The sequence below is a fragment of the Corapipo altera genome, unplaced genomic scaffold (assembly GCF_003945725.1).
Source record: "Corapipo altera isolate COAL_440 unplaced genomic scaffold, ASM394572v1 75, whole genome shotgun sequence".
In the NCBI taxonomy this organism is placed as follows: domain Eukaryota; kingdom Metazoa; phylum Chordata; class Aves; order Passeriformes; family Pipridae; genus Corapipo; species Corapipo altera.
In genome coordinates this window covers 15121214-15147910 of record NW_020884887.1, presented here as the reverse complement: position 1 = coordinate 15147910, position 26697 = coordinate 15121214, and the positions used below count along the sequence as shown (strand labels likewise).

The 26697-nt window shown below is 49.8% G+C and overlaps 1 protein-coding gene across 6 annotated transcripts in view; it reads left to right on the top strand.

Annotated features, from left to right (window-relative positions):
• The window catches only part of SEPT8 (septin 8), a 41499-nt gene that overhangs the window by 10707 nt on the left and 4095 nt on the right, over window positions 1-26697 (top strand). For 2 of the 6 annotated variants that reach the window (XM_027643402.1, XM_027643401.1), the window contains exons 2-9: window positions 5848-5962; window positions 7942-8137; window positions 8788-8974; window positions 12671-12832; window positions 14245-14341; window positions 14651-14819; window positions 15074-15206; window positions 15834-16024. In XM_027643402.1, the coding sequence (XP_027499203.1) occupies window positions 5848-5962; window positions 7942-8137; window positions 8788-8974; window positions 12671-12832; window positions 14245-14341; window positions 14651-14819; window positions 15074-15206; window positions 15834-16024 (1250 nt within the window). Of the gene's footprint in view, window positions 1-5847; window positions 5963-7941; window positions 8138-8787; window positions 8975-12670; window positions 12833-14244; window positions 14342-14650; window positions 14820-15073; window positions 15207-15833; window positions 16025-18639; window positions 21477-22738; window positions 23764-26697 lie in introns of those variants that run through there. The other 4 variants (XR_003527646.1, XM_027643404.1, XM_027643405.1 and 1 more) reach the window with 4 other exon arrangements.

Below are 26697 nucleotides of genomic sequence, written 5' to 3'. Positions count from 1 at the left end.
CCCACTGCCCCATGGCTCCAGGTCTGCATGTGCTGCTGCAGTGGGAAGAGATGGGAATGGGAATACCCAGTGGTGGGCATTGGTGTGACACAGATACCCCCTGCACTCAGGTTGGAGGGCAACCCGTGCTGTAAGTGCTGGAGGATTTGGTGTTGTGTAAGGTCACAAGGTCACCCAGGATTGAGGAATTTATAAACACAAGTGTGCCTCCGTGATGGGAATTGAAGCACTGTGAAAAAGTGTCATGCAGACATTGTGTTGTTGCCTCTTGCTGTTTTCTGAGTGTGTGTGGAAAATGTAAATGGAAAAAGTCTGGGAAGAGAAGGACCTGAAATACATCTGCCTAGTGAGCTCTTGGAAGTCAGAAGTTCTCCTCTGAACTGCTGTGCTTCCAGCTGCATGGGGCTGGTGTTGGGAGCTGCAGCCTGGACACAGCTCAGGGAGACACCGAGTTGGCAGCACAGAGGTGCCCGAGGAAGAGTTAGGGAGCACCAGACACCTCTGGGTTGAAGGTCACTGCTCAAGGGTAAGCCCTTTTCATGTAGCAGAAAGAAGAAAGGACTGAATTTCCCTCCTGTTTCCCCTCTCCCCTTCGCTGTTTGGCCTTGGAAAAAGTCATCTGTTCATCTTTCTCACTTATGTTTTGCTGTGATATAGAAATGGGAAAGGGCACCTCAGATACAGAAAAGTGCTGTGCTGTCCCTCAGGGTAAAAGTCCAGGAGTCTTCAGTGTTTGTCAGCTAACCCATGTGATTTTTGGTTTTCCCTCATGGTTCTATTCACCAGTTGCTTGTATGCTGATGAGTCTGCTGTAGCTGGGCCCAGGGTTTACATTACAGCTCCCATCATGCCAAGTTCTTAAAAATAACTATCACCATTAAAAAAAAAAATCCCCATTTATGATTGTGGCATTAGATTACACTTTTGTTTACCCATATGCTGTCACCTGCGTCACTCAGGAAAACAGACCCGAGGGTTGTCTGAGCAGGAAACATGAGCATATGTCACCAGGGAGAATTTCTGGGTGAGAGTAACTGAAAGGTGATACTCCTAGACATCTATTTTATTTTATATTTTTTAACCAACTGATGTCAGAATGACCTTTTCTGTCCAAGGTCCAGTCTGTTCATGGTGTTCCTGGTGGAATTAAGGAGAGCAGGGGCAGCACATCTAAAAGCACTGAGCTGCCCTGCCCTGCACCAGGAGCCCCAGTGAGGAACACTCTGCAGCTGAGGGGCAGCTGACCACGGAGCTGGTCCCACTGCTGACATCCCCCTGGGCTGTGCAGGCAGTGATAAAACCCCTTCTCCTGGAAGAAGCCACTGAAAACTGTAATGACGCAGATTGAAACTGGTGCCAATTTGGAGGTGAAGCATGAAGAGAAACTGTGAGCAGGTTTTATTTTTTGAAGAACCGTAGGCACAAGTTTGCTGCTGTAGCCTGTGCTCTTCTCTCACAGGTTTCTTTAATCACTCTGTCTACGAGGAAGAGCCTAATTAGTACATGATACTGTGTTGACCTTCTTACAGGGATCTGGATTTGTTCTCTCTGTGTTTCTCTGCTGCCTTTTCTTGTGTAAAGGGCCCAGTAACCTGTCATCTCTGGGGACGTGGTTTGTGGCAGGTGCCCACGGCGACACTGCTCTGTCTGTCCCAGCCCTGCAGAGCCACCCATGGCACGGCCAGGGGGACCCTGCTGGGGATGGCCCTGGGAGGCTGGGATGGGTTCCAAGTGCAGCTGTTGGTTCCCTGGGCAGCTTTGTGCTGCTGATGCCACAGGAGTGGGCCAGTGTGCCACTGTGCATCCCAAATGCACCCCCAGCCTCCAGCGCAGCATATCTGGGGTGCTGGTGCCTTGCAGCTGGTTGGGAGCTCTGTGTTTGGAGTTTTTGGTTCAGTTCCTGGGGTGCTCAGCTAATTGTGTCCATCTGTGCTGCCAAGGGCATGTGTGTCTTCCTGCTGCATGCCAAGAGGAGGGTTCTGTGATGTCTCTGTCAAACCAGAGCTGAAGATCGCTGTCCCTCTGGGCTGGCTGTTGTTCCTGTGGCTGTGTCCACAGGAGCCATTCATGTGCCTGTTGCCTGGACAGAGCGTCTGTGAAAACATTTAAAGGACTTTGGATTTGAAAATACATAAATTCTGCTCTGACCTTATGATGAATCTTTCATTTCCCACAAAATTCCAGATTCAAAATATGAATTATCCCCTTGGCTCTCTGCTTCAAGCCTGAAGATCAGCTCAAGGCACAGAAGTCTTTGAAGAGCACGTTCAAAGGCTGCAAGTTAAACCCTGGTAGCTGCTCATCATAGGATGCCCATCATTAGTGACTCAAGAAATGATATTCAGGGCTGCAGTGGCTGTTTGTGGTGGGAGTTCCCACTCAGAGCCATTGCAAACTCTTTATTACCATGTTGTGTAATGATGGAATGGGCTTCAGGAAAGGTCAGCTGCCTCATGGTTATTTGCAGCCCCAGGATGGGCTCTTGCCTGGTAAGAAGGAGAGTGGTCTCCCCATGCCATGAGATGAGGGAGCTGGTTCTCATCAGGTGCTGGGGAGAGCGGGAATGTTGCAGGGAGCAATGCAACTGGAAAGAGCAGGGCTGTGTTCCTGCCTGGCTCTTGCCATGGCTGATCCCATCTGGCTCTGCCACATAACCTGCCAGCTCCTGTCCTGCAGGGCAGTCTCATTGCTGGCACAAAGTGTGGAAGAACTCCCACTGAAATCCTCACCTTTTGTTTAAAACAAAACCAAGAAAAAAACCCACATTGCTGCATTACTGCTGCCCTCATTTATTGCAGCATTTGTGCTCTGGATTGATTATTTATGCTGAGCCTTGCAGGCTGGCTGCTTCTGCTGGAAAGGATCCAATGTGGAGGTGACCTTGTCTTTACTAGCAGGTGAACTGTGTCAAGCTGTCCTTGAGCCACCCTGGGTGTGTGGGAGCTGCCAAAAGGGCAGGTCACTTGGGGTGGCTGGTCAGGATGGTGGACAGGCTCCTCCCCAGGCAGGTCAGCACACCAAACACCACCAGTGAGCACAAGTAGTGGCTGTGTTCACAAGGCTCTCAGGTTTGTGAGCTCGATGGATTGGAGGGAAAGAATAAAACAGTGAAAACTTTTTTTCCCTTTCTTTCTTTTCTTAATCTTATTACTTCCCAGCAGCTGTTAGCATTGTTTGTCCTAACACAGTAAAATCCCCTTGGAGCTGAGTGACAGCTGAACGCCCTGCAAGCACAGCAAATGGTTTTCTGCTTTGGTATCGGCAGTGCCTTGAACCTGAACCAGATTATTATTGCTGCTTACAGAAATAGAAGGAAACTGCATTTCAAGGTCACTGGCAGAAATGTTTCATTGAGGTCTGTCTCGTTGGTTTAGCAGCTTTGAGAGATGAGAGCAGTTTTGAGTGAGTGTATTCCTGTCCCGTAATGAACAGCAACTGAAAGCCAAAAAAAGAAGAGAAGAAGCCCTGTGTGGCCACGTTTGGGTTTCCAGCAGCCAAAGCATGACTGAGTTCTCAATGCAGCCTTGCCTGGTTGGAGCCTATTTAAATGCAGCCTTGCTGAGCTGGAGCCTATTTTAAAATCTCGAGCAGTGGTGCTGCCTGTTGCCTGGAAACCTCCTCCCAGCCTCGGGCACTTTCAGCCTAATCATAGCCATCGGCAGCCTTTATTTATTTCCCATCCAAAATGTCATCCCAGGCTTCTAGTTTGTGTTTTTGTTTGCTTGTTTTTGTTTATTATTTAAAATGAAAAGACACAAAGTGTAACCATCAAACCGGGTGACTTTCTGTGGGAACGGCTCTCGGCTGTCACTGCATTGCAGTGGTGGGAACTGGCATTTTAAGCTCTGTGTGGTGGTGGCTCAGAGGGACACGGGGAAGGGGGGGCTGAGGGAATGGGCTGAGAGCCCAAGGAAGCCCCCCGAGCTCTGCTGGTGCCTGCAGTGGCTTCCTGTGCCTTGTGACAGCCTGTTCCCTGAGGGGAAAACCAAACCTGAACAGCTCTGAGTCCCTCCCCAGCACACACGTGTGCCCAGTTCCCCCTCCCCGTGTGACTGCACCATCCCATGGCACATGCACAGCTCAGCTCTGGGCTGTCTGGAGCAGCACAGGCTCACTTTTCTCTCACTGTCTGACCTTTAGCATCTCCATGTGCTGACAGATGCATGGAAGAAAGTTAAACCTGAAGATCTCCCTGTCTTAGGGGCCCTTTGTTATTTTTAATTCACCTAAACTCTTGGCACCTTAAAACCTTAATTGCTGCCCTCAGTTGCACAGGGAAACTGTAACTGATTGCAACTTCTGCTTAGTGAGTGTGATCAATCCTGGTGGGATGAAACAGGTTGGATCACAGGAGCCCAGCTATGATTGGGTTGTGTTTCTGTCCAGGGAGCCCCTTAGGAGAGCACTGGGTTGAAATCATCTGAAAATGGGTACCAAATGCTAACCAGGACAGCCAGAAGGTTTGTTTGTGAGGCATAGGAGCTGCTTCAGCTGTTCACAAGTTGTTCTTGTGATTTAAATGGTTTATTTTACAAAGCTGAGAATATTTGTTCTGCCAAAGGCAGAGCTGAAGAAGGCTTTGGCTCGAGATGCAGTTGAACAAAGGTCTGTGTTTTGTTTAACAATCTTACTGCAGGCACAGAGCAATAGGCAAGGCTTATCATGTCAGTTCTTTTATTTTCCTCTTGACTTAATTTAAAGTTTGACAGGCAACTTAGGCTCTTCTCAGGGATGGTCCTGTCTCACAGACTTAGTGCTGAAACGTTAAGTTCCAGTTGTCAGGAACAGACAGAAGAAGCAGAGCTAGGCCAAGGGCAGACATTTTTTCCCTCCCCATCTTCTCTGTGTGCTGGTGATTAAGGAAAACAGTCATTTACCAAAGAAACTGTGGGGGTGAGTGGATGGTGCTCTGAAATCCCTTCTCCTTGCCTCTCCAGGGATGGGTGAGAGTGCCTGAGGGGCTGCAGGGGCTGTGGGCTGGCCCCTGGGTTCAGACAGCCTCGCTTGGTTGTGCAGAGGTGGCAAATCTGTTGATATATTTGTGCAAATCTAAACTTTCCTGGGTTTAAGCACTGGAAACAGAAATTATCCTTCTGTCAGCTCCTTTTTGCTGGATTTTATAGCTGCTGGATTTTATAGCTGCTCTGCTCTGCCTTTCTGTACAGCACGGGTCACAGAGTGGCTGTCTCCTCAGATTTTGTCTGAGTTCCTGAGCAAAGCTTCTACAGGTGATCTGGGGGAGGGAGGAGACAGAAGGGAGAACAAAGTGCACACGGGGGAGGCAGGAACAGGAACAGCAGAGGAATGGTGGAAAACTGTGGTCACAGATGGTAAAGCAAGAGGGTTCCTCGCCCTGCCTGCGGGAGCAGCACCCCCTGAGCAAACAGACCACGCTGTGGTGGCAACAGCAGAGGGAAGAAGATCAGTGCTTGGGGGAAATGCAGAGGCTGTCAAGCTGAATTCAGTGCTGGAAGGTTTCAGAAAATGAAATCAAAAAAGTTAAGGAGAAATGGGTGCTAAAACATGCAGTGGTGGGGTGTCCTTTGCTGATCCCTCCAGCTGCGTGGAGTTGGAGCTCACATTGGTGTTTTCTTTTCTTTGGATCTTGGTGGCTTAGTTGTCCCAGTTCCCTCCAGAGATCAGTGCTGTACACCCTCTCTCCTGTTGTTGGTGGCTGTTTGGGGTTGTGCTGTGATGTACCAGAACACAAGCTCTTGAGGGCAGTGCTGGGGTTTGTGTGGGTGGCTGTGCAGTGCCCAGGAGGGTGGGTAATCCTGGTCTTGGGCCTCATCAACCTGATTTGCCATCTCAATGCAGTTTGCTAATCTGGCTTCTTCTCCCTACCAGAATGAAGAGAAGAGGAACCTTTCCTTGGGGGGCCATGTGGGCTTCGACAGCCTCCCGGATCAGCTGGTCAGCAAGTCTGTCACCCAGGGCTTCAGCTTCAACATCCTCTGTGTGGGTGAGCACAGTCCTCTGCCAGAACACACGGGCTGAGCTTGGGGCCAGGGTTTCTTGTGTGTCCTGCTGTGCCACAAGCCTTGGCAGTGACTTCAGCGAGTCAGAAATGCCAAACTCCCTTAAAATCACATTGAGTCAAAGCAGGAGAATTTCCGTAACCAGTGAGGAATTGCTCATCCCCTCCACTGCAGCAGCCTTGCAATAGGAAGGATTAAGGGAAGGCTGTGTATGGCAAGTAAAGTATTTCCATTTGCAAACTGGGGCAGCTGGCACAAGCAGCTCTTGGTGAATATGATGTCCAGATAGATGCAGTCAGATGCACCATGGATTAGCTGAGAGCTGCTGGTGGTAACTTGGTCATTTCTGAGTGTAAACCTGCACCCCAAATCTGGGAATAAGAGGTTTGTGTCTGAGCTGTGCGTGGTCAATGCCTTCCCAGGTGGGTCAGAGGGCTTGAAGCATGGTCACCTCTATGCTAGGAAAGGGAGGGGGAGTGTTCCTGTTCCTGCTGATTGTAGTGCATTTATCTGGGAGATTGTGAGCAGGTGCAAGGGGCTGACTTTAAAATAACCTCATTATATTCGTGGTTTTAACTTTGGTATTGATGTGATCTAGCAGGCAATCATGTCTGGAGTACTAGAGACAAATTGCTTCCCGTGATGAGATGAGCATTATTTTTGATTTGGCTGGTTCTTGTATGGTGGATGAGGTCTGAAGTGTGACCTGCTAGACCAGCAAAAATACATCCGGAGGCAGCAGCTCCTGTGGCTTTGTGTTGACTGTTCAGTGGCAACCTGACAGCTTTGAGAAGGTGCCTGTGCCATACCCAAGCCACTCTGGCACCACAAGTAAAGAGCATGGCTGGAATCACAGTCTTGAACTTCACAGACTTGTTCTTTAGCGGAAGGTTAACTGCAGAAGAGGGCAATATGGTTTTAATTAGTATCATTCTTGGGGATACCAGAATGGATACTTCTACATTCTCATCTGGCCTTTGGGGTTTTTTTGGACAAGAAAGAAAAAGCTCCACCCTGTTTGCCAGTTCCTACTCCCAACAGTGCCCACAACTGAAGAGGAGAATGCAGTTGACATCAGTAGTGAGTTCTCCATATATCTCCTCTCAGAATAATCTGGAGCACCAGCTGGCATTGTTTTCTTGCACAACTCTTAGCCACAGCTGGTAGGAAACAGTATGTGCCTCTGCCCTGCTCTGAGCAATGTGAGGTGTTTATCCTCCTGCAAAGAGCAGAGCCTGTGGTGCTGGAAGAAGGAAAGAGTCCAAAGCCCTTGGCAGCAGCCATGGCATCTCCCTGGAACAGAACTTTGCTCCCCCTCCTGCTCTCCCAGCAGGGTATCTGCTGTAGGGCTCCTCAGCAGTGCCTGTCTCTGCTGAAGTGGTAGCAGGATGGACTGCCTGGGAAATGAGCAGGGAGTAGCAGGTTGTCTCCTTGGGTTTTGCCTCTGTTCACTGCCGTGGCCAATGATTCTGTGTGCAGGGAATGAGCAGTTTAAATGGAGTCCCTTGTTGGCCAGTCTGGAAATGATCAGAGTCTGGTTTTGTTACGAGGAGCAGCAGTTCAAAGCCTTTCTGGCTCACAAACAGCTTGTCAGCCAAATATTCTGAGATGTAGCTTTTTGTGATGCATCCCAGGCATCCTTTGATGGCTCCTAAAATTGTGCTCTCCAGAGCTTCTCTAGTACAGAGTCCCAAGCAAAGTCAGGGAACACGGAGAGGAAAATGGTGTTTTGCTGTGCTCTATGATACTCACTGAGAGATGAGACCCAAGTGCTCTGTGCTGGCTTTGCATTGAGCATGAGAGGCCTTCATGAAGGCAGATCCCGTGTGACAATTACCTGTCTGTCCACGAGCGATTTGTAGCCACCTTTCACAGTATAATTTACTCTGCTCTCTAATTAACGTGCTTTGAAGTACCTGTGACAAACCCATGCTGCAGTGAGCCGATGATTTGTCCTTCCTAGGTGAGACTGGCATTGGGAAATCCACCCTGATGAACACCCTGTTCAACACCACGTTTGAGACGGAGGAGGCGAGTCACTACGAGAGCGCGGTGCGGCTGCGGCCCCGCACCTACGACCTGCAGGAGAGCAACGTGCACCTGAAGCTCACCATCGTGGACGCCGTCGGGTTCGGGGATCAGATCAATAAAGATGAAAGGCAGGTCTCGTGCCATCTGCTCGGCCTTGGGGGGCTGCCCCTGGTGCTTCCCCACGGGGGTCTGCTCGCAGCACTGCAGAGCTGCTGCTGGTACCGGGGCAGTGCTGGCTCTGGCTCTGGGCACTGGGTGTGGAGGGGATTGGGTGAAGAGCCGAAAAGAGAGGTCGTAGGAGGTCTTTCCAGCAGGGAATGGTGTCTTCCAGCAGTGTGAGCAGTTAACAAGCTGTCCTCAGTGCAGGGTCAGGAATTATCTGCTGTGGCAGTGCTTGGTGTTTCTGGACTTGTCTCATTTAATTACACAAATGTCTTGTTCAAGCCCCAGGTAAAGGCTTCTGGGACTCCAAGGTCTCTTCTTGTCATGTTGCATTGCTAAGCCAGATGGCTCAGCCCTGAGATGTGGGCAGAGTTTGGTCTGGGCAAGTAGTCATCTTTCCATGCCCCACTGTCCTTAGACTTTGCAGTGCAGCCTCAGGAATCTCCAGCAACCTTTGGATTATGAGGTCTGTGTGTAAACACCACACATTTCCTGTTGAAAGGCTAAATTGTTTGAGTCTCATAACTCTACTTTAAGTGACACCATGGAATGTCCAGGAGAACTCCTTAAGCCCTTAAGCTGTTGCAGTCTCTGGTTGCTAATGGGCTGGTTTTAGTTACAGGCCGATCGTAGAGTACATTGATACGCAGTTTGAAAACTATTTGCAAGAAGAGCTGAAGATCCGCCGGTCCCTCTTCAACTACCACGACACGAGGATCCACGTCTGCCTGTACTTCATCACCCCCACGGGGCACTCGCTCAAGTCCTTGGACCTGGTGACGATGAAGAAGCTGGATAGCAAGGTAAGGCAGTGGAGACCACGAACTCTCTTTCTGGAATGCTTCTGTTGGTCCTGATTGTCATGTGGAAGGTTTTGTTCCTTTCATGTAAGTGCTGGACTCCTGCATGGCAGCTGGGCCATTTTTAGGACTCTGGTAAAGCTTTGTCTGCTGGTGGTTGCTGAGGTCCTGTGCTTGTTTTCTCATAGACTTTTCTGAAGAATGTCAGGAAAAACCTTTTTTCAGGTTGGTTGTGTAAATTCTAGAGCATCCCTCTCTGTAAGAATCTTACCCAGATTAGTTGGTATTTATAAAGCCATCAGCTGCAGCTTTATCAGCTGTGCAGGTGAGGAAGCCTTCCAGCTGCAGCAGCTGAACTGTGGAAACTGGAGCCACCTTTGCTGTCCTGACCTGTCAGCAGGGACAGAGGGGCTGAGAGCCACCAAAACTAAAGATATCCTAAGGTGGTAGTCAGTGCTGAGGAGACAAGGGCTGAGGAGAAGATTTGTGTGTGAGCTGTCAATGCTGGCAGTGCCCAGTGATCTGGATAGGAGATCATAGTGTCTTCTGAAAGTGTAAATAGGGTGAGGATTCTCAAGGTCATGGGAATCCTAAAAGTGGGTCATGAGAGGGTCTAGCTGGGGGTTGTTTCTTTGTGCATAAGCAATTTTGCCTTGGGGGCAGTGGTTATTTAATGGGCTACTTGCTGATGCTCCTGCAGCTCAGAGCAAGTTTCTGACACACTTTTGGGTGTTTCAGCTGATTTCCAGGAGGCTTCAAAGGTCACTGGTGGCAGCAGCATCTCTTGTTTTCTTCTCAAGAGTTTCCTGTCTTTCAGAGCAGTGTTTTGGCAGCAAGGTGGTTCCTTTCAGGTGGCAGGTGCTGATCACCCTACAGGGCAGGACCTGGGGATCCCCTGGATTGCACAGGGGGAGCACTCTCTTCTCTGGCTGCTGTTCCTGTGCAGCTCTGTGGGACTTTCCTGGCAGGCAGAGTTCCCCCTGCTGCAGTCCCTGCTCCTTGCCCTCCCTGCCTGGGGCTCAGGCCTGCTTTTCCTTGGCCCCAGCCCAGAGCAGGCACTGGCTTCCCATTGCAGTGGGCTGTTTGTAACTGTAGTGCCTGTTACACTGACTTCATCAGGAATCCAAAAACTTTCCCTTAATAAACTCTTGTCTCTTGGTGCAGTGCCAGCATTACATGTTCCCAGAAATATGTTTGGAGGAAAGCTTTTGCACGATTCCCCTTGGTGCTGGTGGTCCCACAAAGCATTTCTCTTCTTTTCCTTCTGCATTCCCTACTTTTCACATCTCCCTGTGGCTGCCTTTAATGTGGTCCTTGGGTAGTACCAAAATAAATCCTTTGTACTTGTGCAGAGATGAAAACTTTGTGCACACGCAAGCTTTTTATGTTTCTAAACTTCTACTTAAATAGAGCTCTCTGGAGTCATTTTATCCCTTCTTGCCACGGCATGAGAACATCCTGGGTTTCCTGCTGTGGTGGCTTCACACAGGCAGGCACATGGAAGTGAATGAGCAAGTAGAGCCCATTGATATTTTTGGGATTTATGTTGCATTTCTGCACCAGTGTCATCCCAGGTCACTGGGGTGCTTTCCAGGCACTCCCTAAAGGCTTGTGCATGGCAGCCCCGTGCCCCTTCCCCCCTGCACTCCCCAGTGGTGCTGGGGCAGTGTGGGCAGGGGGTGCCAGCAGCCCCCAGGCAGTTCTGTCCCCTCTGGGTGGTGACAGTGAGTGGTGGCTGTGGCTGAGCAGAGGGGACATGCCCTGCTGGGTGAGCACTCCTGACCCTGGGTCTGCCTCTCGGGCAGCTTCACAGGGCTGGTGGCCCCTGTTGTACAGCTGAAGAGGTGAAAGGTGGATCAGAGGCAATGCTTTGCCCGTGCCCTGCTGGCTCAGCCTCTGAGCCTGGTTTAACAGAGTTTGTAGGGCCCTGGCTCAGTTCCACCTTTGCTTTAGCCCACCAGTGGCATGGCATCAGGTGCTGGGCAGGCTCTTGAATCTGTGTGATGATTTCAATAACAAATCTTACCGTTAGTGAAAAATTTACAAAATCCCTTCACAGGGTGAAGTTGTTTCGTAAACAAAATCTTCCATTGTACTGTAAAACAATATCTGTTTGGCTGAGCTCATGGCCAGCTGTTGTTTGGGATATTTAGTTACAGGCAGAGAGCAGAAGCATCTTCTGAAGTGGTTGTAGGTAGATGGGATGTGTCTGGCTGGCTGCAGAGTGCCCAGCCCAGCTCCCTGGCAGTGCCTGTCCCCTGGCAGATCCCACTCCAGAGCGGGGGGCACGTGAGCCCTGAGCTGACCCTTTTCTGCAGGAGATGTGGCTCCTGCTCAGCCCTCAGCAGGCCAGTGAGGCACCCAGCTGTGGCCATGGCCCTGTTACCCTTGTAAGGAGGACATCGACCTGCTGAGCAGTGCAGTGAGCAGCAGGCCTTGTTCTGGGGGGGTTGTGGTCCTTGGTAAAAGAGGCCAGGGCAGTGGCTGAGAAAAAGGAATTTAGTCTCTCAGATAAATTTGCAAATTGAGACTGTCTTCATTTGTAGCAAGTAAATGCTCTTGTGTTTCTGAGTGCTAAAGCAGAGCCGGGGGTGGGGAACCCGAGGAGAATGGAAAAAACACTGAGCTACAGAGAACTTGAGCTGGGAAAGTGAGGCCATTTATTTTAATGGGCACCCATTGGAGACCAGCTGGCTGCTATGAAGTTCAGCTCTGTAGGACAAAAAGCGTTGGCTGTCGGGAAATGTTAGATGGCAAATCAGACTTTCCCCTTATTTGTCTGAATTCTTGTGTTTTACTGCTCTGAATTTGGCTGCTGTTCAGACAGACGAGTTCTGTTTTTGTTTGTTTAGCAGGGGTTTGCAGTGTCACACTTGGCTTTTCTGGACATAGCAGCATTGTCTAACAGAGGTTCCTGTGACAGGTCCTGCCCTGCTGTAGCTCTCTCGAGCACAAGGCCACAGTGAGCCCCATCCCACCTGTGGGATGTGGGATGTGGCCTCATTTACTCTTGATCGTGGTGGGTACTGGGGACAGGGGGACCTCCCCACTCTGCAGCTTGTGGGTGGCTGTGAAGCCTGGCTGATGAAGCTGTGTGGGGTTTGGTGACTGCTGGCTGATGTGAAACCAAAGCTGAGCAAGAGCAGCATGAAAGCAGATCTCCAGTCTGCTGTGTGGCACTCTGCACCTTCCCTGGGTGGTCCATGTAACCCACACAGCGTGCCCGAGGTGTGATCCTCTCCCAGAGGCTCAGGGAGTCCCTGGGGAGGATCCACAGGTACTGCCAGAAACCTGAGGAGTCCCTGCTCTCTCTGCTTGAGCACGGGCAGGCTCCATCAGCTCAGGGCAGCGTTTCAGCCTTGTGCTTGTCTGCTAAAGCAGCCTGTCAGCACAGCCAGAGTGGAGGGGTGACAGCAGGAATGTGACAGTTCCCCTGTCTCTGATGTGTGTAACACGAGAGAGCTTTGATCTGCTCTTGTGCACTTAGCGCAGGGTGGGTGGTTTGTCTGAGCCTTGTAGCCTGATCGTGCTGGAAAACCCTTCCCTCTAGTGTTCAGCTGCAGCTCCTGAGCAAACACAGCCCCGCGGTGGTATTAGGAGCTGTGAAGTGTAAATGTAAAGCAGCCAGTGGGGCAGGACCCGGGTCACCCCGACACGGCTGCTCACCTGGGGGTGTGTCCTTCCTCCCTCCCTGCTCAGGTGAACATCATCCCCATCATAGCCAAGGCAGACACCATCTCCAAGAGCGAGCTGCACAAGTTCAAGATCAAGATCATGAGCGAGCTGGTCAGCAATGGAGTGCAGATCTACCAGTTCCCCACGGACGATGAGGCAGTGGCTGAGATCAACTCTGTGATGAATGTGAGTGATGCTGCCAAGAGCTGGGACAAATTAAATTGCTGCACAAAGATGCATTTGAAGGGCGAGTGTCTTTGGGAGTGTCCAGACACTGAATCTGTTGGAAAGTCGAGCTGTGGGTCTGACAGATGCCGAAGGCTGTTGCATACAGAATTAATTAAAATGTGGCTCATGTTTAATCTGGGGCTCTCTGGAGAAACTCCAGAGAATTTGTTTTACTGAATTTTTGAAAAAATACTTTCTTCAAAATCCATTCTGTCTGCTCTTAGGCTACTTTACATTTGAGGAAGGAGAAGTTTTGAATAAAAATTCGACAGTCAAGATTTTATATTAGCCTTCTGACTTAAGGAGGCTAAGCAGAGAAAACCCAATTTAAAGTAAAGAAGAAAAATTGTTAGTTTCCATTTTGTCTTTTCTGAAATTCAAAGATCAAATTCAGACCTGGCTGAAGCACATGCAAAACACTTTCAAGCTTCCTGTCTCCCAAATTAGAGTGCAGCTATTGCAGTAGAAACAGCTGAAATGTTTCCATGTTAATTTTATAGATCAGAAGCATCTTTTTTATCAAAATGAACTTTTTCCTGCATAGCTGTTTCTGATTAAATGCTTTGTCTTTTCTTTCACCCTCCCCCCGTTTTTTTTTCCTTTTTTTTAAATTCAGTAATTTCTGGGTCATCTAGATATATATTTTCACTGTAATAGTTCTTTTTTGCTGAATTCATAGAAAATTTGGAGGATTCACTCTTTTTTAATAATTGCAAGCTGCATACATTGGAGAGAAAAGCTGGTGTCATGCTTGCTTGGCTTTTTTTTTTCCTTCCTTTCCCCAATGAAAATATTTTTGGCCACTTCTCTCCCAGTTCCACCCTTCTGGATCCATTTCTTCTTCGTTGTGAAGGGTTCTGTCAGCCTTGCCCTACCCAAGCACCCGCTCCATGGCTCTTCCCTGCAATCCCAGGGATGATGCTCTGTTTCCTCACTGTGCCTGGTGCTTTGCAGACCTGGAGAGCAGCAGGCACACACTGTGTGCTGCACATGTGCCTTGCAGTGCCCACACACCCCGAGCTGTGCCAAGGCCCGTGTACTTGGCTGTGCTTTCAGCAGGGCAGGGAGTGCCCCACGCCTGGCACGTGAGAGCAGCCTGAGAGATGGAGAGAGGAGAGCAGGAGTGACCTTGGTGTTCCTACAACATCTCCCCAGCCAGCACTGCTGGGGAGCTGTGCTGTGGCCCCACACTGCTCCTGGTGTGACATCCCAGGTCATGGCAGCGACTGCTCCGAGGGTCAGGGATCGGGAGGTTCGGAGGGAGGATCATGGAAGCACATCCTGTGCCTGGGGGAGGGGGGGTCTCAGGGTCAGGCTGATCTCTGGGGGGTTGCCCCATGCTCTGAGTCCCTGCCTTGGCTCTGTTTCAGGCTCATCTGCCCTTTGCCGTGGTGGGGAGCACGGAGGAGGTGAAGGTTGGGAACAAGCTGGTGCGGGCTCGGCAGTACCCGTGGGGAGTGGTGCAAGGTGAGGGTGCCCACCCCAACCCCGTGTGCTCACACACCCCACCCCAGCCCTGGCCCTGCCAGCCCCTCTGCTCTGCTCAACAGTGCAGATTCCTCCTGTGCAGCCTCCTGGGGGCTGGACAATCTTTCCTTTGAATTCCCATTCCTACCAGCAGGTAGGAAGGTCGTCAGGAATCCCTCCAGCCAAGGGGCTGTGTTGTGCCCCGAGCAGAATTCCTTGGGATGAGAGTGTCTGGAGTCAATCTGTGCATACCTTTGTGCTCCCCCACTGTGCCTGCAGTTTGCTGACTTGTCCCCTCGCTTCCCTCAGTGGAGAATGAGAGTCACTGTGACTTTGTGAAGCTGCGGGAGATGCTGATTCGGGTGAACATGGAGGATCTGCGGGAGCAGACCCACACCCGCCACTACGAGCTGTACAGGAGGTGCAAACTGGAGGAGATGGGCTTCAAGGACACAGACCCAGACAGCCAGCCCTTCAGGTGAGAGGCCTTCACATCTAGCATCAATTTAGAGCCATAGTTTGGTACTGACAGCCCCAAAAAGTGGGAGCTTTGTCGGTGGTACCCATGGTGCAGGGCTGGAAAATAGTAGCACTGGGTTTGAACTTTGCAGCTGACTTGGATGTTCCCTTCCCTGACTCTTTGTCTTATAGCAACACAGACAGGCATGCATTTCCCCATCCCTCACTCATCCGTGTCCAAAGAGTCTGGATTTCATTTGCTTTCTTCCCCAGCCTCCAAGAAACGTACGAGACCAAAAGGAAAGAGTTCTTGGGCGAGCTCCAGAGGAAAGAGGAAGAAATGAGACAAATGTTTGTTAACAAAGTCAAGGAGACGGAGGCAGAGCTGAAGGAGAAGGAGAGAGAGGTGGGTGTGCCAAAAACCTGTGAGGAGCCCAGAACACAGCCAGCAGGGAATCTGGGTCTGGGCAATGTCTGGGTCCTGGAAGCACAGGCAGCTGTTGAGGAGACTCCTCAGCTGAGGCACAAACACACATATGTATCCCTGGTTTAGGTCCCTCAGAAACCTCTTCCCTGCCCTGTGCCATGTGCAGGAAACTTGGTGCTGTCTGGTGACAGAAAGGCAGTGGCAGATGTTTAGGGGAGCATCCATGTCAGGGAGACTTCACCCCGAGCCCTCTGGACAGCAGAGTAAAGGGGCAGCTGGGACTGAGGAGGAATTAAAGGGGCCATCCTCAGAACCAGAGAGGAACAACAGAGGCCACAGTGTCACCAGCCCCGTGCAGGGCTGCAGGTGAGCTGGGATCCTCAGTGCACCTTCCAGGGCTCACACTTCCTCCTGCTTTGCTGTGGGGCACCAGGTAGAGCTGGATTTATTGTGTCTTCCCTGCCCTTGGTGGGTGCTGGGTGCCAGACCCTGCCAGCACCCTGGGGGTGGGGGGTTCGTGTGGGAGGTGTGACAGGGGCTCTGGGGCAGGGGAGCACAGCCCAGTGTCTGCTGGAGGAGGTGCTGAGAGGGTCTGTCTCCTGCCAGCTGCATGAGAAATTTGAGCACTTGAAAAGGATACACCAGGAGGAGAAAAGGAAGGTGGAGGAGAAGAGGAGGGAGCTGGAGGAAGAGATGAATGCCTTCAACAGGCGGAAAGTGGCGGTGGAAACCTTGCAGTCCCAATCCTTGCAGGCTACCTCACAGCAGCCACTGAAGAAGGACAAAGACAAGAAAAAGTAAGTGTCTGGAGTCTGCCCCTGGGAAGCTGGAGGTCTGCTCAGATGCTTTAATGTTTGGTCAATTGCTTGGACAGCACATGGAAAAGGGGATTTTGGAATCCTAATTCCCACCCTTCTGACTCTTTACTCAAAGCAGAGGAGAGACAGGGCCCTCCTGTGCCCTGGCACTGCCCAGGAGAAGCCTGGGCAGCTGCAGGTGGGAGGGATTTGCAGTTTGGGGCCACTGTCTGAAGGCCAGTGGTTCTGTGGATTCACTCTTGCCTCCGGGACAGCCAGTTCAGGTGGTCCTGCAAGCTGTCTGCTCCTGGAGACAAGTGGGAAGGGGACTGGAAATAATCTGCATGTTCTCCCCAGCAGAGAGGAGTGGGGACAACCCTGACACAGCTGTAATGTCTCCTGCATGCAGTCCCCATCACTCACTGCCTTGCTGCAGGCCATGGGCTCTCTTCAGAGAGGGTGCTTACTTTATTTTTAAAGGCAGAGCTGTAAAGAAGGAAACAGCAGCTTAGAGTAAAGATGCTTTGGAAATTCATTAGGGCTCCATGTGAAATGGGGCTCCAAGACACAGTTCTGATTACAAGAAAATTCATTTCCCCTAAAGGCAGAACTCTTATCTTAGCTTGCTGCAAGTTAATTGGCATTGCTGAAGCCAGCAGAAGTGAGGGCATGTAAATAATGCTGCTCAGCATTAGTTGGTTGTGTAATGATAGAGCAGGAGGAGGACAGATTTTAAAAGAAAAGGTGGAGGATGTGATCCTGCTTCCATTCAAGCCAGTCTCTGAGGAACACTGGCCAGGGAGCAAAATGAGATGCACCATCATGCAAGCTGGTGATTCTGCTATTCCAGCACTTTTTGTTACTTCTCCTTGCATGAAGGAGCTCAAGAGCCTGAACTGCATTCTGTCAAACCCAGAACAGACTGGTGACAAGGCTTTCTGAGCCTCTTAATGATAACGAGAAAAAAACACCATAGAGAGTAGCAACATCTGAGTTTGTGCTTGGCAGTGCAGCGTTTGGCTTCACGTTGCTGATGAGATCTTGTGCTCTGTCATTTCCCTGCTGTGAACTGCAGCACCAGAGGAGCTCCTTCTGTGTACTGACATCCTAGTAATTTGTTTCTGCCTGTGTTAGATAACAGGGTAGATTATTTGTTTCCTTGGAGTGTAAATGTGTTGGTGTTAAAACCAAAGCACTCTCTTCTGCAGACCTCTGACATGCTCTGGGCATGGCCCACCTCACAGAGTCCAGATGGTTTGCCAAATAGTTTGCTGAAAATAGGGTTTAGTCCAGCTAAGCTCACTTGTGAGTTAGAGGCTGACTCCTGGGGCCCAGGGCTGCCCTGGGGAAGGTGAGCATGCTGAGCCACACGCTGTCACTGTGGTGGGCATGGACTGTGCAGGTGAGCCAGGAAACGCTGCAGCTCCCCCTCAGCTCCCTCTGGCTGCAGCAGAAATGGGTTTCCTGTGCTTTGCTGGGTTTAGCCCTCCTGGAGATGTGAGTCTGACCCTTCCTCTGCTGGGTGGTGGTTGGACACAGGCCGTGGTCAGGAGGAGGCAGCTCAGGGGGTGCAAAGGTGTGAGGGGCACCCTCAGCATGTGCTCTGCACAGGGGGACCCTGCACAGTGCTCTGCAGCTGGAGGAGGTGCAGCATGGCCAGGGTGGCTTTGCATTGGGGTTTTTTTGCACACCTGTGAGCTAGTGTGTTTTTTTGGGATTTCTGCTCAAGTTAAATAACAAAGTTTGTAATAAAACTTTCAAAGGAAGGTGCCTCCCCTTGGCTTTGCCAGTGACATGACTTCCCAGGCCCCCTCTTCGTCTGGGAAGCATCGAAGGGAGCTGAGGGTGCTGTAAGCCCTGAGTGTCCCAGCACAGCCTGAGCCCCCCCTGCAGTGCTCCAGGCAGGGGGTTGGTGACACCCACAGACCCTGCGGGCACTGAGAGGATCTGGGTGTTCCCAGGGAAGCAGCAGGAATACCTTTGCCAGGTTTCTTACCAGGATCTGTCCACTCAACCAGCCTAGAAGCAGCTGGGATTGGTGACCTGGTGGCTGGCAGTGCTCTCCTCCAGGACCAGCAGCCAAACTTCCCCCCCTGAGCCCATGGCTGGGGCTCGGCCCATGGCTGTGGGTGGAGAGGGGAGGGGAGGGGAGGGGGACCCAGAAAGGTCTTTGGGGGGCATCACTGCCAGGAGAGCCCCTATGCTCCCCTGGGGATGGGAATGGAGGAGCTCCAGGGTTTGGGGGCAACATGTGGGGTCTTCACAGGAACTGGGAATGTATTGTGAGACTGCAGGAGGGGTGTTTTTCCTTGCTTCTAGATTTAGGAGAACTAGTTGAACCCTCTGTCATCTCCTGGTTCAAGACAGTGGTTTTGACAGCTTCAATACCTGAAAGGTGGTGATGGAAGGATTGTAGGTGCTGGGGAAAAGCAGAGTGTTTGTGCTGTGCAGAGGGCCTTGGAGGGGTGCTGTCATCTGAAGCCTTCAGCTGCCCCAGCAGTGTTTGTCCTCCTCCTCCTCCTCCCTTGGTTTTAACATATTTTGCTACATTTTGCTTTTGTTTGATTTTCATAACTTTAATTCATGCTTTTTTTTTTATGTTTTGTTTCTTTCAGTTAATCACACACAGACTTTCAGGCCAAGAGTGGACTTGGTGCTTTCATGTGTTAAGTTGCTTGAGTTTCCCACCCTGTGACCCTTCTCATAACACTGTGTGCGTGGACCAAAGTGACAATGAGCGTCTCCGGTGGTGGCAGTGACCCTCTGTCACCTGTGCAGAGTTATCAGGAGGTTTGCAGGAACTGACCTAACCTGTACATTTTGTTAAACAAAGCCAGCTAATCCCTCAAGTTAAGATGTTTTGTTCCAAACCCAGCGACTGAGCAGCCGAGTATGAACTGACCGTAACTGTCTGAACTCATCTTACCCACCAGCTGAATAACTGCTTTCTGCATTTAGGTTTTTTAACTGGCTAAGGTGACTGCTCATTGACCTTCCCTAGTACATGCACAGTGAGAGGAGTGGTATGAAAAATGCTGAAATGTTTATTTTTCTAACAAAATTCTCAAATTTTTAGAATGGATAGAAAAACACAGTGCTTAGGCTTTCTGCCCTGGGAATCTTAGAGTAACCCTCATTCCAGTAATTCTGTATTTAATCCTGAATTACTCTAAACACTTTCTACATCATTTATAATATATATATATATAAGGAGAGAGAGAGAGTGGTTAATAAAATTCATGGGACAATGTTTTGAATTTTCTTAACTGCTAAAGTAGAACATTTATAGAGAAAGGTTTTCATAAGAGTTTGTTGAATAATGTGGAACTACAGGATTTGTGTAACTTTTCAGTTGTCACTTACCAGTGTATTTACTGTTGTGGAAACTATTTAAGCCATCATCTTTACTTTTACTCTTTAACCTTAAACTTACAATGTGCCTAATAAGGAGAACCCCTGCTCCTGAGCTGTGCTCTGTGTTTATGCTGACAGGCTCTGTTCTTCTTAGAAGGGGCTTCCTTTGACACTCCTCATGCCTAGAAATCACAGCCTTGTTTTCCTGGGCAACTGAGCTTAGAGGAATAATTAGGATCAATATTAATTTTTTCCACTCAAACCATTTTGTGACTAGGCAGGACAATAACTGAACAGAGTTACTAGCTATGTTGTCATGGAAAAATAGCTGGACCCAATTCCATTTATCCATCAGATCCTAGGCTAAACAAAAGGAAATATTTTATATTAACCCTCACATAGTGTCTTTAGAGTTTATCAAAACACTGGCTGGCTAAGTGTTAGTTGTGAGTGTGTGTGTTTTTATTTAGTTATTAATGTTGCAGGATTTTTCTGATGTGATTTTTACTCCAGACTTGTCTTTGGGCTGTCAGCAAACTCCTGCTGTGCCGTGCAGAGGGAGAGTCAGGGCCTGGGCCCCACTGTCCAGGGGCTTTGCTGCACTCTGAGGTTCTTTACCTCGCATATCCCATTAAAGCAGCTTGTTTTTCCTTTCTGAATACATGCTCAGGTGTCAAACTGTTTTCCTATGGACATTGGCCTTTCCATGGATATCCTGACAGTCCTGTCAGTGTTACTTGATGCTCGTAGGAAAGAACCTCACCAAGACCTCACGGTACCTTTTAGAACAGGCTGTTGTTCAAAGAGTAAAAATTCTGCACTTGTTGGGAGTCTGCTGAAAGCTGAACGTTTAATTATTAAGGCTGTGCCTCCAGGTTAGATGTGTTTTAAACAGTAACTGTCAAATGTTGGGAGGGTTAGTGTGGTTTTCTCAAACCCAGACAAGGAACCCAACCCTCTGTTTCGTGCAAAAAGACAATTCCACCTCACCTCTGACTGCAGTCCAATCATGTAGCAATTTATTTGTTATTGATTTTTGCTAATGAGAGAAACTCTGGTGCACTAATTGCCTGAGCAAGCAGCACTCTTTCGTTCAGTGTTTTGCTTCTCAAGGCCAATGCTGGCATGAAACAGTGACTGGTGGTACTGGTGTGGCCCCAGCTGCCTCACCAGTGTGTTCCCAGTCAATAGTTCTCTCCTGATCTCATGCTGCAGCCAGCAAGATCTATGCAAATGATTTCTCTCTGCCCTGGCTCATCAGAGATCAATTCTTTTTTCCTAGAATAACAGGTAGTTAAGAAAAGCGATGATTACAAAGAAAGAGTAAAAAACCTTCAAATCCATGGGCATTGCAGAGAAATTTACAGCTTTTTCTGATGACATTCAGAATGTATGTAAGAATATTTTAATGACTATGATTATTATATTACTTTGACTTTATGTTGTGATGGACAGCCCTTGTCCTTGTAGTTGCTTGTTCAACATCACAATCTCCCCAGTAGGACTCAGTCATATTTTTTTCCCCAGTACTTGTTTTTTTCCTTTGGCTGAGACAAGATTTAAATATTGTGGTATATAGGGTAGTTCTATATCTTATTTTTATTTAACAAGTTACAAATATGTGGTGATTCTAATCTCATCCAGTCCGAAGACTTACATCTGGTAGGGTAGAAGAAGTGAAAGAAAACCCTTCAGAAATGACTGAAACCATTCAGTTACACATCCTTTGGCTGTTTTATACATTTATCTGTAAAAGATCGGTATTAATGGGAAAAACTATCCATTTTTTTATCATTTAAACATTTACCATCATGTATGTTGTCTGCTTTCTAATTTAAATTGTGTTTTGTGGGTCTCTGAGGGGGGTTCACACCTGGCTGTGGTGGGTGCCCCAGAGTGGAGATGGGGTGGGTGGTTTGGGGCCAAGGAGGCTCCTGGAGACCTGCCTGGGGGACACAACCCTCTGGGACGTGCTGCATCCCTTTGCTTTGTCATTCCCAGCGTGTTTGGGTTCGTGGTTTTGGGTTTTTTTTTACTTTCATTTCTTTCCACTCACTTTGTACTTTTTTTCTTTTATTAAATCTCACGTGTATTTTGAGTTTTTGTGGTGTCATTTATTTGATGGTGCATTTTCTGTGCTATCCAGTCATTATCTGTATTATCTGTCAAAATAATACTGTGTCATGATTGCAAATCTTACCAGTCACAGGCTGTCTTGTGACTATTGGGAGCATTCAAAAATATAATTAGCTAATTAATTAACAACTAGCTAATCATAGAGTATGCAGAAATGCACCTCATCTGTAATCTGGGGAGAAATTCTAAGATATTAATTCCAAGGCCATCCCTGTTTGGGCAGGAGCCTTGAAGCTCGTTGGTTCATCTGCTTTGTGGGGTCTGGTGGCTGAGCAGGTTCTACCAGCAGCTTTGCTGATGTGATGGTGCCCAAAGAGGTGATTGAAGGGTAGGATGAGAAGGGAGCAGAGCTGGAGGGTTTCCAGGGGGCACTTCCAGAGCTGTGTCCTTTTCTGAAGAGGCACATCCTGTGCTTAGGGTGAGGCCAACAAAGGAGCACAGCGTTGGTCTGGGGTTCTGCCTTCAGAGAGCTGAAGCTTTACCCAAAGGCTTGTTCTCTGGGCCAGTGCTGCACACAAAGTTGTGTGCAGGTGACTTTGGGCCCCCTGGGCTGTGTTTGGTGCTGGACTGAGGTGGGTGCTGTGCTCAGACACAGCTGGCATGGGGAGCTGGGCTGAGGCAGCGTCTGCTCCAGTGCTGCTTCTCTGGGAGCTTCTTCTGCAGCCCCAGCTTGAGGAACAAAACCTCAGCAGTGAGGTGGGTGCTGCCCGTGTGTTACAGTCCCAGAGCCAAGGCCCTGGGATGTGCTGGTGCTTTCCCTCAGGACACAACCCAACCCCTGCCTGGTCTCCTTGTCCTTGGCTGCTCCGTGGGGACTGCACAGCTGAGAGGGATGGCTCCAGGCAAGGGGGCTGCAAAGCCACTGCCCCAGCTCTGTGTGCCCCAGCTCTGTGTGCCCCAGCTCTGTGTGCCCCAGCTCTGTGTGTGGTGGCAGTGCCTGCAGTCCTGGCCGGGCTGGGGGCAGCTCCTCAGCTCTCCCATCCTGGCTCTCCATCCCATGGGACTCCTCAGGTGTTCCATCAGCAGTCTTTCCTCAGGAAAACTTAAATCAGTCCTCTGATTACCAGTTCCAAAGAAGATGATGGCAGCTGGGGAGCTTCTCCAAGTTCAATGTCTGTGCCCAGCCCCAGCTACATTAGAGTGGGGCTTTGACCTTTCGTGCTGTCTTTACTCAATGTAAATAACTGAAACTTAAACACTGATTCTTTTTTGTTCTTTCTGTAGCTTCTTTAGTCTTCCCAGTGCCTACTCCATAACAACAGGAAGATATTAATTAGAAGATTTATTAAGGCCAAAACATCTCATGCAGAAGAAATTAATTGGTGCTTTCACCTTTAAGCTTGCAATACATTGCACAGAAGAGAATATGTAGCAAGGACTAAGATGCACCGTGTCTTTTGATGGGGAACAGTTTGCTTGATCAGGTTTCTTGGTAAAGTTGAAATCCAAGATATTTGCCAAAAGGTAAACTGCTAATTCAGGCTGCTGCATGGCTGGCACTAAAACCAGAATGCTAATTTTGGAGTGACAGCCCCTCCCAAGCAGTTAACACTGACTGACTCCAGGGAGATGAGGGACAAAGCTGGGGTAGTGTGAGGGGCTTTTGGCTTTGCTGCTTGAGCTGCCGCAGTAACAGGGTCCCAGGGGTCCTCTCCTGTCTGGTTTTGGGGTGTAACTGGAGAACCTGATGTCCCTAACCTGACACCTATAGCCTGACTCCCTAATCTTTCGGCTGGATTCTCACCTATCATAGCAATAACTCCTCTGTGCAGCTTTCTTCTGTCTGCTTACAGGTTTTGTAACCAAAACCCCCCAATCTCCCTCTGTTGAGTTTTCTGAGGGCAGCACGTGCTGCCTCACACTGGAACCCCTTCCCCAGAGCTCCCTGCCCACCTCCCACCTTCCTGAGCTCCACTCATCCCACCAGGATGGGATGGGTGAGAAGGGAACCCTTTTAAAGGACAACTAAATGTTACATATTAATGGAGGGGGATGGTTGAAAGCTGGATCTCAGTGTTCCTGATGTGAGTTCTGTGTTTGTTACAGACTGACTTCCCCTTACACAAATACTTGTTTAAAAAAAAGGAAGGGGGAAAAACAAAGTGTGATGTCTGTGCCCCAGTCACTTCACACAGGAACAGGGAGAGGCCCCAGTTTATCTTTGTTTTAAACAACCTTGTAAACGAATCTCAGGAATGACCTGCTTGTACCAAAGTTGGGTTTAATAAAAACAAAACTGACTTGTTTAACAAACATCTGTTAAAACCATGGTTTGTATGCAGGTGTAACCACTGCAACAACAGCGTGCTGTGGCCAGATTCACAACCCTCACGTGATCCCAGTGTCCCCCCCATGAACCCCGTTGCCCTGTGACTGAAGTGAGATGTCCCCTATGCACCCCCGTGTCAGGGCAGCTGCTGCCCCAACCTCCTGCCCTTCCCCAGGCTGCTGCTGTCCCTGCTGTCCCTGGGGCTCAGGGGTGGGAGCAGCCCAAAGCCAGTCCTGAGCAGGAGGTTTGAAGGGAGCTCCCCCTTGTGCCCCTGCCTCTTGTTGGAGGGTGAGGCTGCAGTGGGTGAGGAGCAGCAGGAACAGGGGTGGGTGAGTGTGGCAGGAGCCCCCCGGGCTCCCAGGGCAGTTGTGTCTCTGGGACCAGGAGTTTGCCAAGGTGGAGAGGCTGGTGCACTGAGCCCTGTGCCTGGGGGGTGGTACTGGCAGCCACTCAAACTCTGGAGGCCCTTGGCATAAATTAGAACTTGGAAATAAATCTCAGCTGTCACAGCTCCGTGGCCTGAAGATGCCCAAGCTGGGCCCATGGAGAAGGTCTGGGGCCTCCTGCCACTTGCAGGCAGGGAGGGACAAACCCCCCTGACAAGCATGTTCCCCCCACGTTGCCCATCCCTGCCTGGCCCTGCTGCCACGGGCAGGGATGAGGCTCCACGTGTGCCAGGGGCAGGGGGACCGGGTGGGAAGCACCAGGCTCTGACCCAGCTGTGTCCTGGGGGCCGTGAACTTGGAGCTGCCCGTACTCTTGGAGAGCTCTGTCTGTCTGTCTGCACATCTGTGGTGCCCTGCACAGAGCAGGGGGCAGCTGGAGCCCCATGTGAGCTGAGCTGTGCCTCGAAACAGCCTTTGCTGCTGCTTTGATGACTGTTTTAAACTTGCCTGTGTTCTCTTTTGAGGCCAACCAGTCTAATTTCTTTGGCAGAGCTTTCATCCGGTTTGGAGCTATTGTCGAGTCAGATTCCAGCTGGGTAGGTGAACTGGGAATAAAAGCGTTTTGTTCTTTTTCCAAATTGCTCAGAAGGGTTGATTAAGTTCTGTTTGTCATGGCCATGGTTCGGCCACAGTGGGGTTGCAGTTGCACACCTTGCTGAGGAGGAACAGGGGGAGCTCTGGGACCTGCCAGGAGTTAATGCCTCGCTCCATCTCAGTGCACCCTCTGCCTTCCTGCAGAATTGAACTGTAAGTACTGTTCAAATTGAATTTAACGCACTAAAGCTAATTAGGGGGAAAAAAACACCAACAACTGTATAGATGCAGCCTCAGAAATGAGGTATAACTATTGCATTACTCTTCCCTCTGCAGTTTTCTTGTCTCTTGATCAATTCTTTATTTGTGCAAATGTGTATATGAATTTTCCTAAGTCATCACATGCTCCCTGTGAGTAGTGACACCAAGTCTGGCTGCAGTGGGACAGCTCCACCCTCACCTGTAGTGGTTCCTGGGTGTCTGAGTGGTGACACAGTTCCTTTTTGTGGGGTTTATGAGTGGGGGACATTGTGGTGGATGAGGGAGCTCAGAATTGCTTTGGTTTTTCTGTGGGTGGTTTAAAACCCTTCTGTAGGTGCTCACCGTAGGGGATTTCAGATTTGCAGCTTTGTTTACAAGGTGGTGGCAGCTTCAGGCATCTGGAAGTCTGGCCTGAAATGAGGCACCAGCAAGGGGAGTCTGGGTGAGGGTTAGGACTGAATATTCCCCAGAACAACAATCCTCACAGAACCAGCCATAACCACACCAGAGCTGTGCCAGCACTCGCTGCCCCTGGCACGTTCTCAGCAGCAACTGGGGTGCAGCAAATGGGATCCACAGCATGGGTTCAGCTGCAGCTGGAGTCAGCTTGTGTCTGTGGTGTTTGCTACACACAATCCAAACAGGGGACATGGTCATTGTCACCTCTGGGGGGGCTGTTCATCTTGTCACTCCTCACTTGTCCAGGAATGGTGTTAACAGCCTGTGCCCCTGTTGTGCCAGAGAGAAGGGAATCAGTGCAGCTCCCACTATCCAAAATGCTTTTCTGTAACAAGACCAGTCCTGGTACAAGAGCAGCTCCTTCCCGTAACTGTTTTTTGGGGCCAGAAGCCCCGTTCTGAGTGCTGGCAGAACCACAAAGGTAAGTGACACTTTTAACCTGCTGAAGCTGAACCACTGGTGTTTGTTCCTTCCTGGTAACTCCAGTGCTGGAGTGGGTGTGCAGGAGGGACCTGTGCTGTCAGAAGGAAGCACGGCGTGTCCTGGGGGAGCAGGCAGGCTCCAGGTGAACTGTCCCCATCCCACTATGGCATCTTACCCTGACTGGGAACAAGGGGCCCTGATGGGCCTTCCAGCACTGGCTTTGTCTTTTAGAGTCAACCCCCATTAGTGCTTGCTTTTGAATGTTGATCATAGAGATCTGCAGAGGTTTTGAAAAGCAGGTTTGTTCATGGGTTTTAAGATACCATCCAGCTTATGGGCAAGAAACTACACCCCTAGGCTCAAAGCTGGGGGAAAACATGAGGTTGTGGTTGTTGTGGGATAAAGTTACAGCATGTTAATTACTGTGTGTGGGATTTTTCTGCTGCATTTCCATGGGTTAACACAGCTGGTGATGATGCCTGAGACAGAGCAAAGGGATGGGAGGGAAGCAGAGCCAGTCACAGCCCTGTTTCCTTCAGTGATCCACGTGGGCATCACCTTTTGGCTGGGCTATTCCAGGTGCAGACCAAGCTTACATTTTATTTCATGGAAACTGCAAAAGACAACTTGCCTCCTTCCACAAGACAGGTAGTCAAGTCACAGCTTGTGAGAGAAAAGGAAGGTGCTGCTCAGGGGGAGGGAGGAGCCCTACCATGAAATGAAAACCTTCCCTGGGGTAGGATGAATAAATCCCATGTCCCAGACGTGGTGCTGCCTGGCCTGGGTGTGTG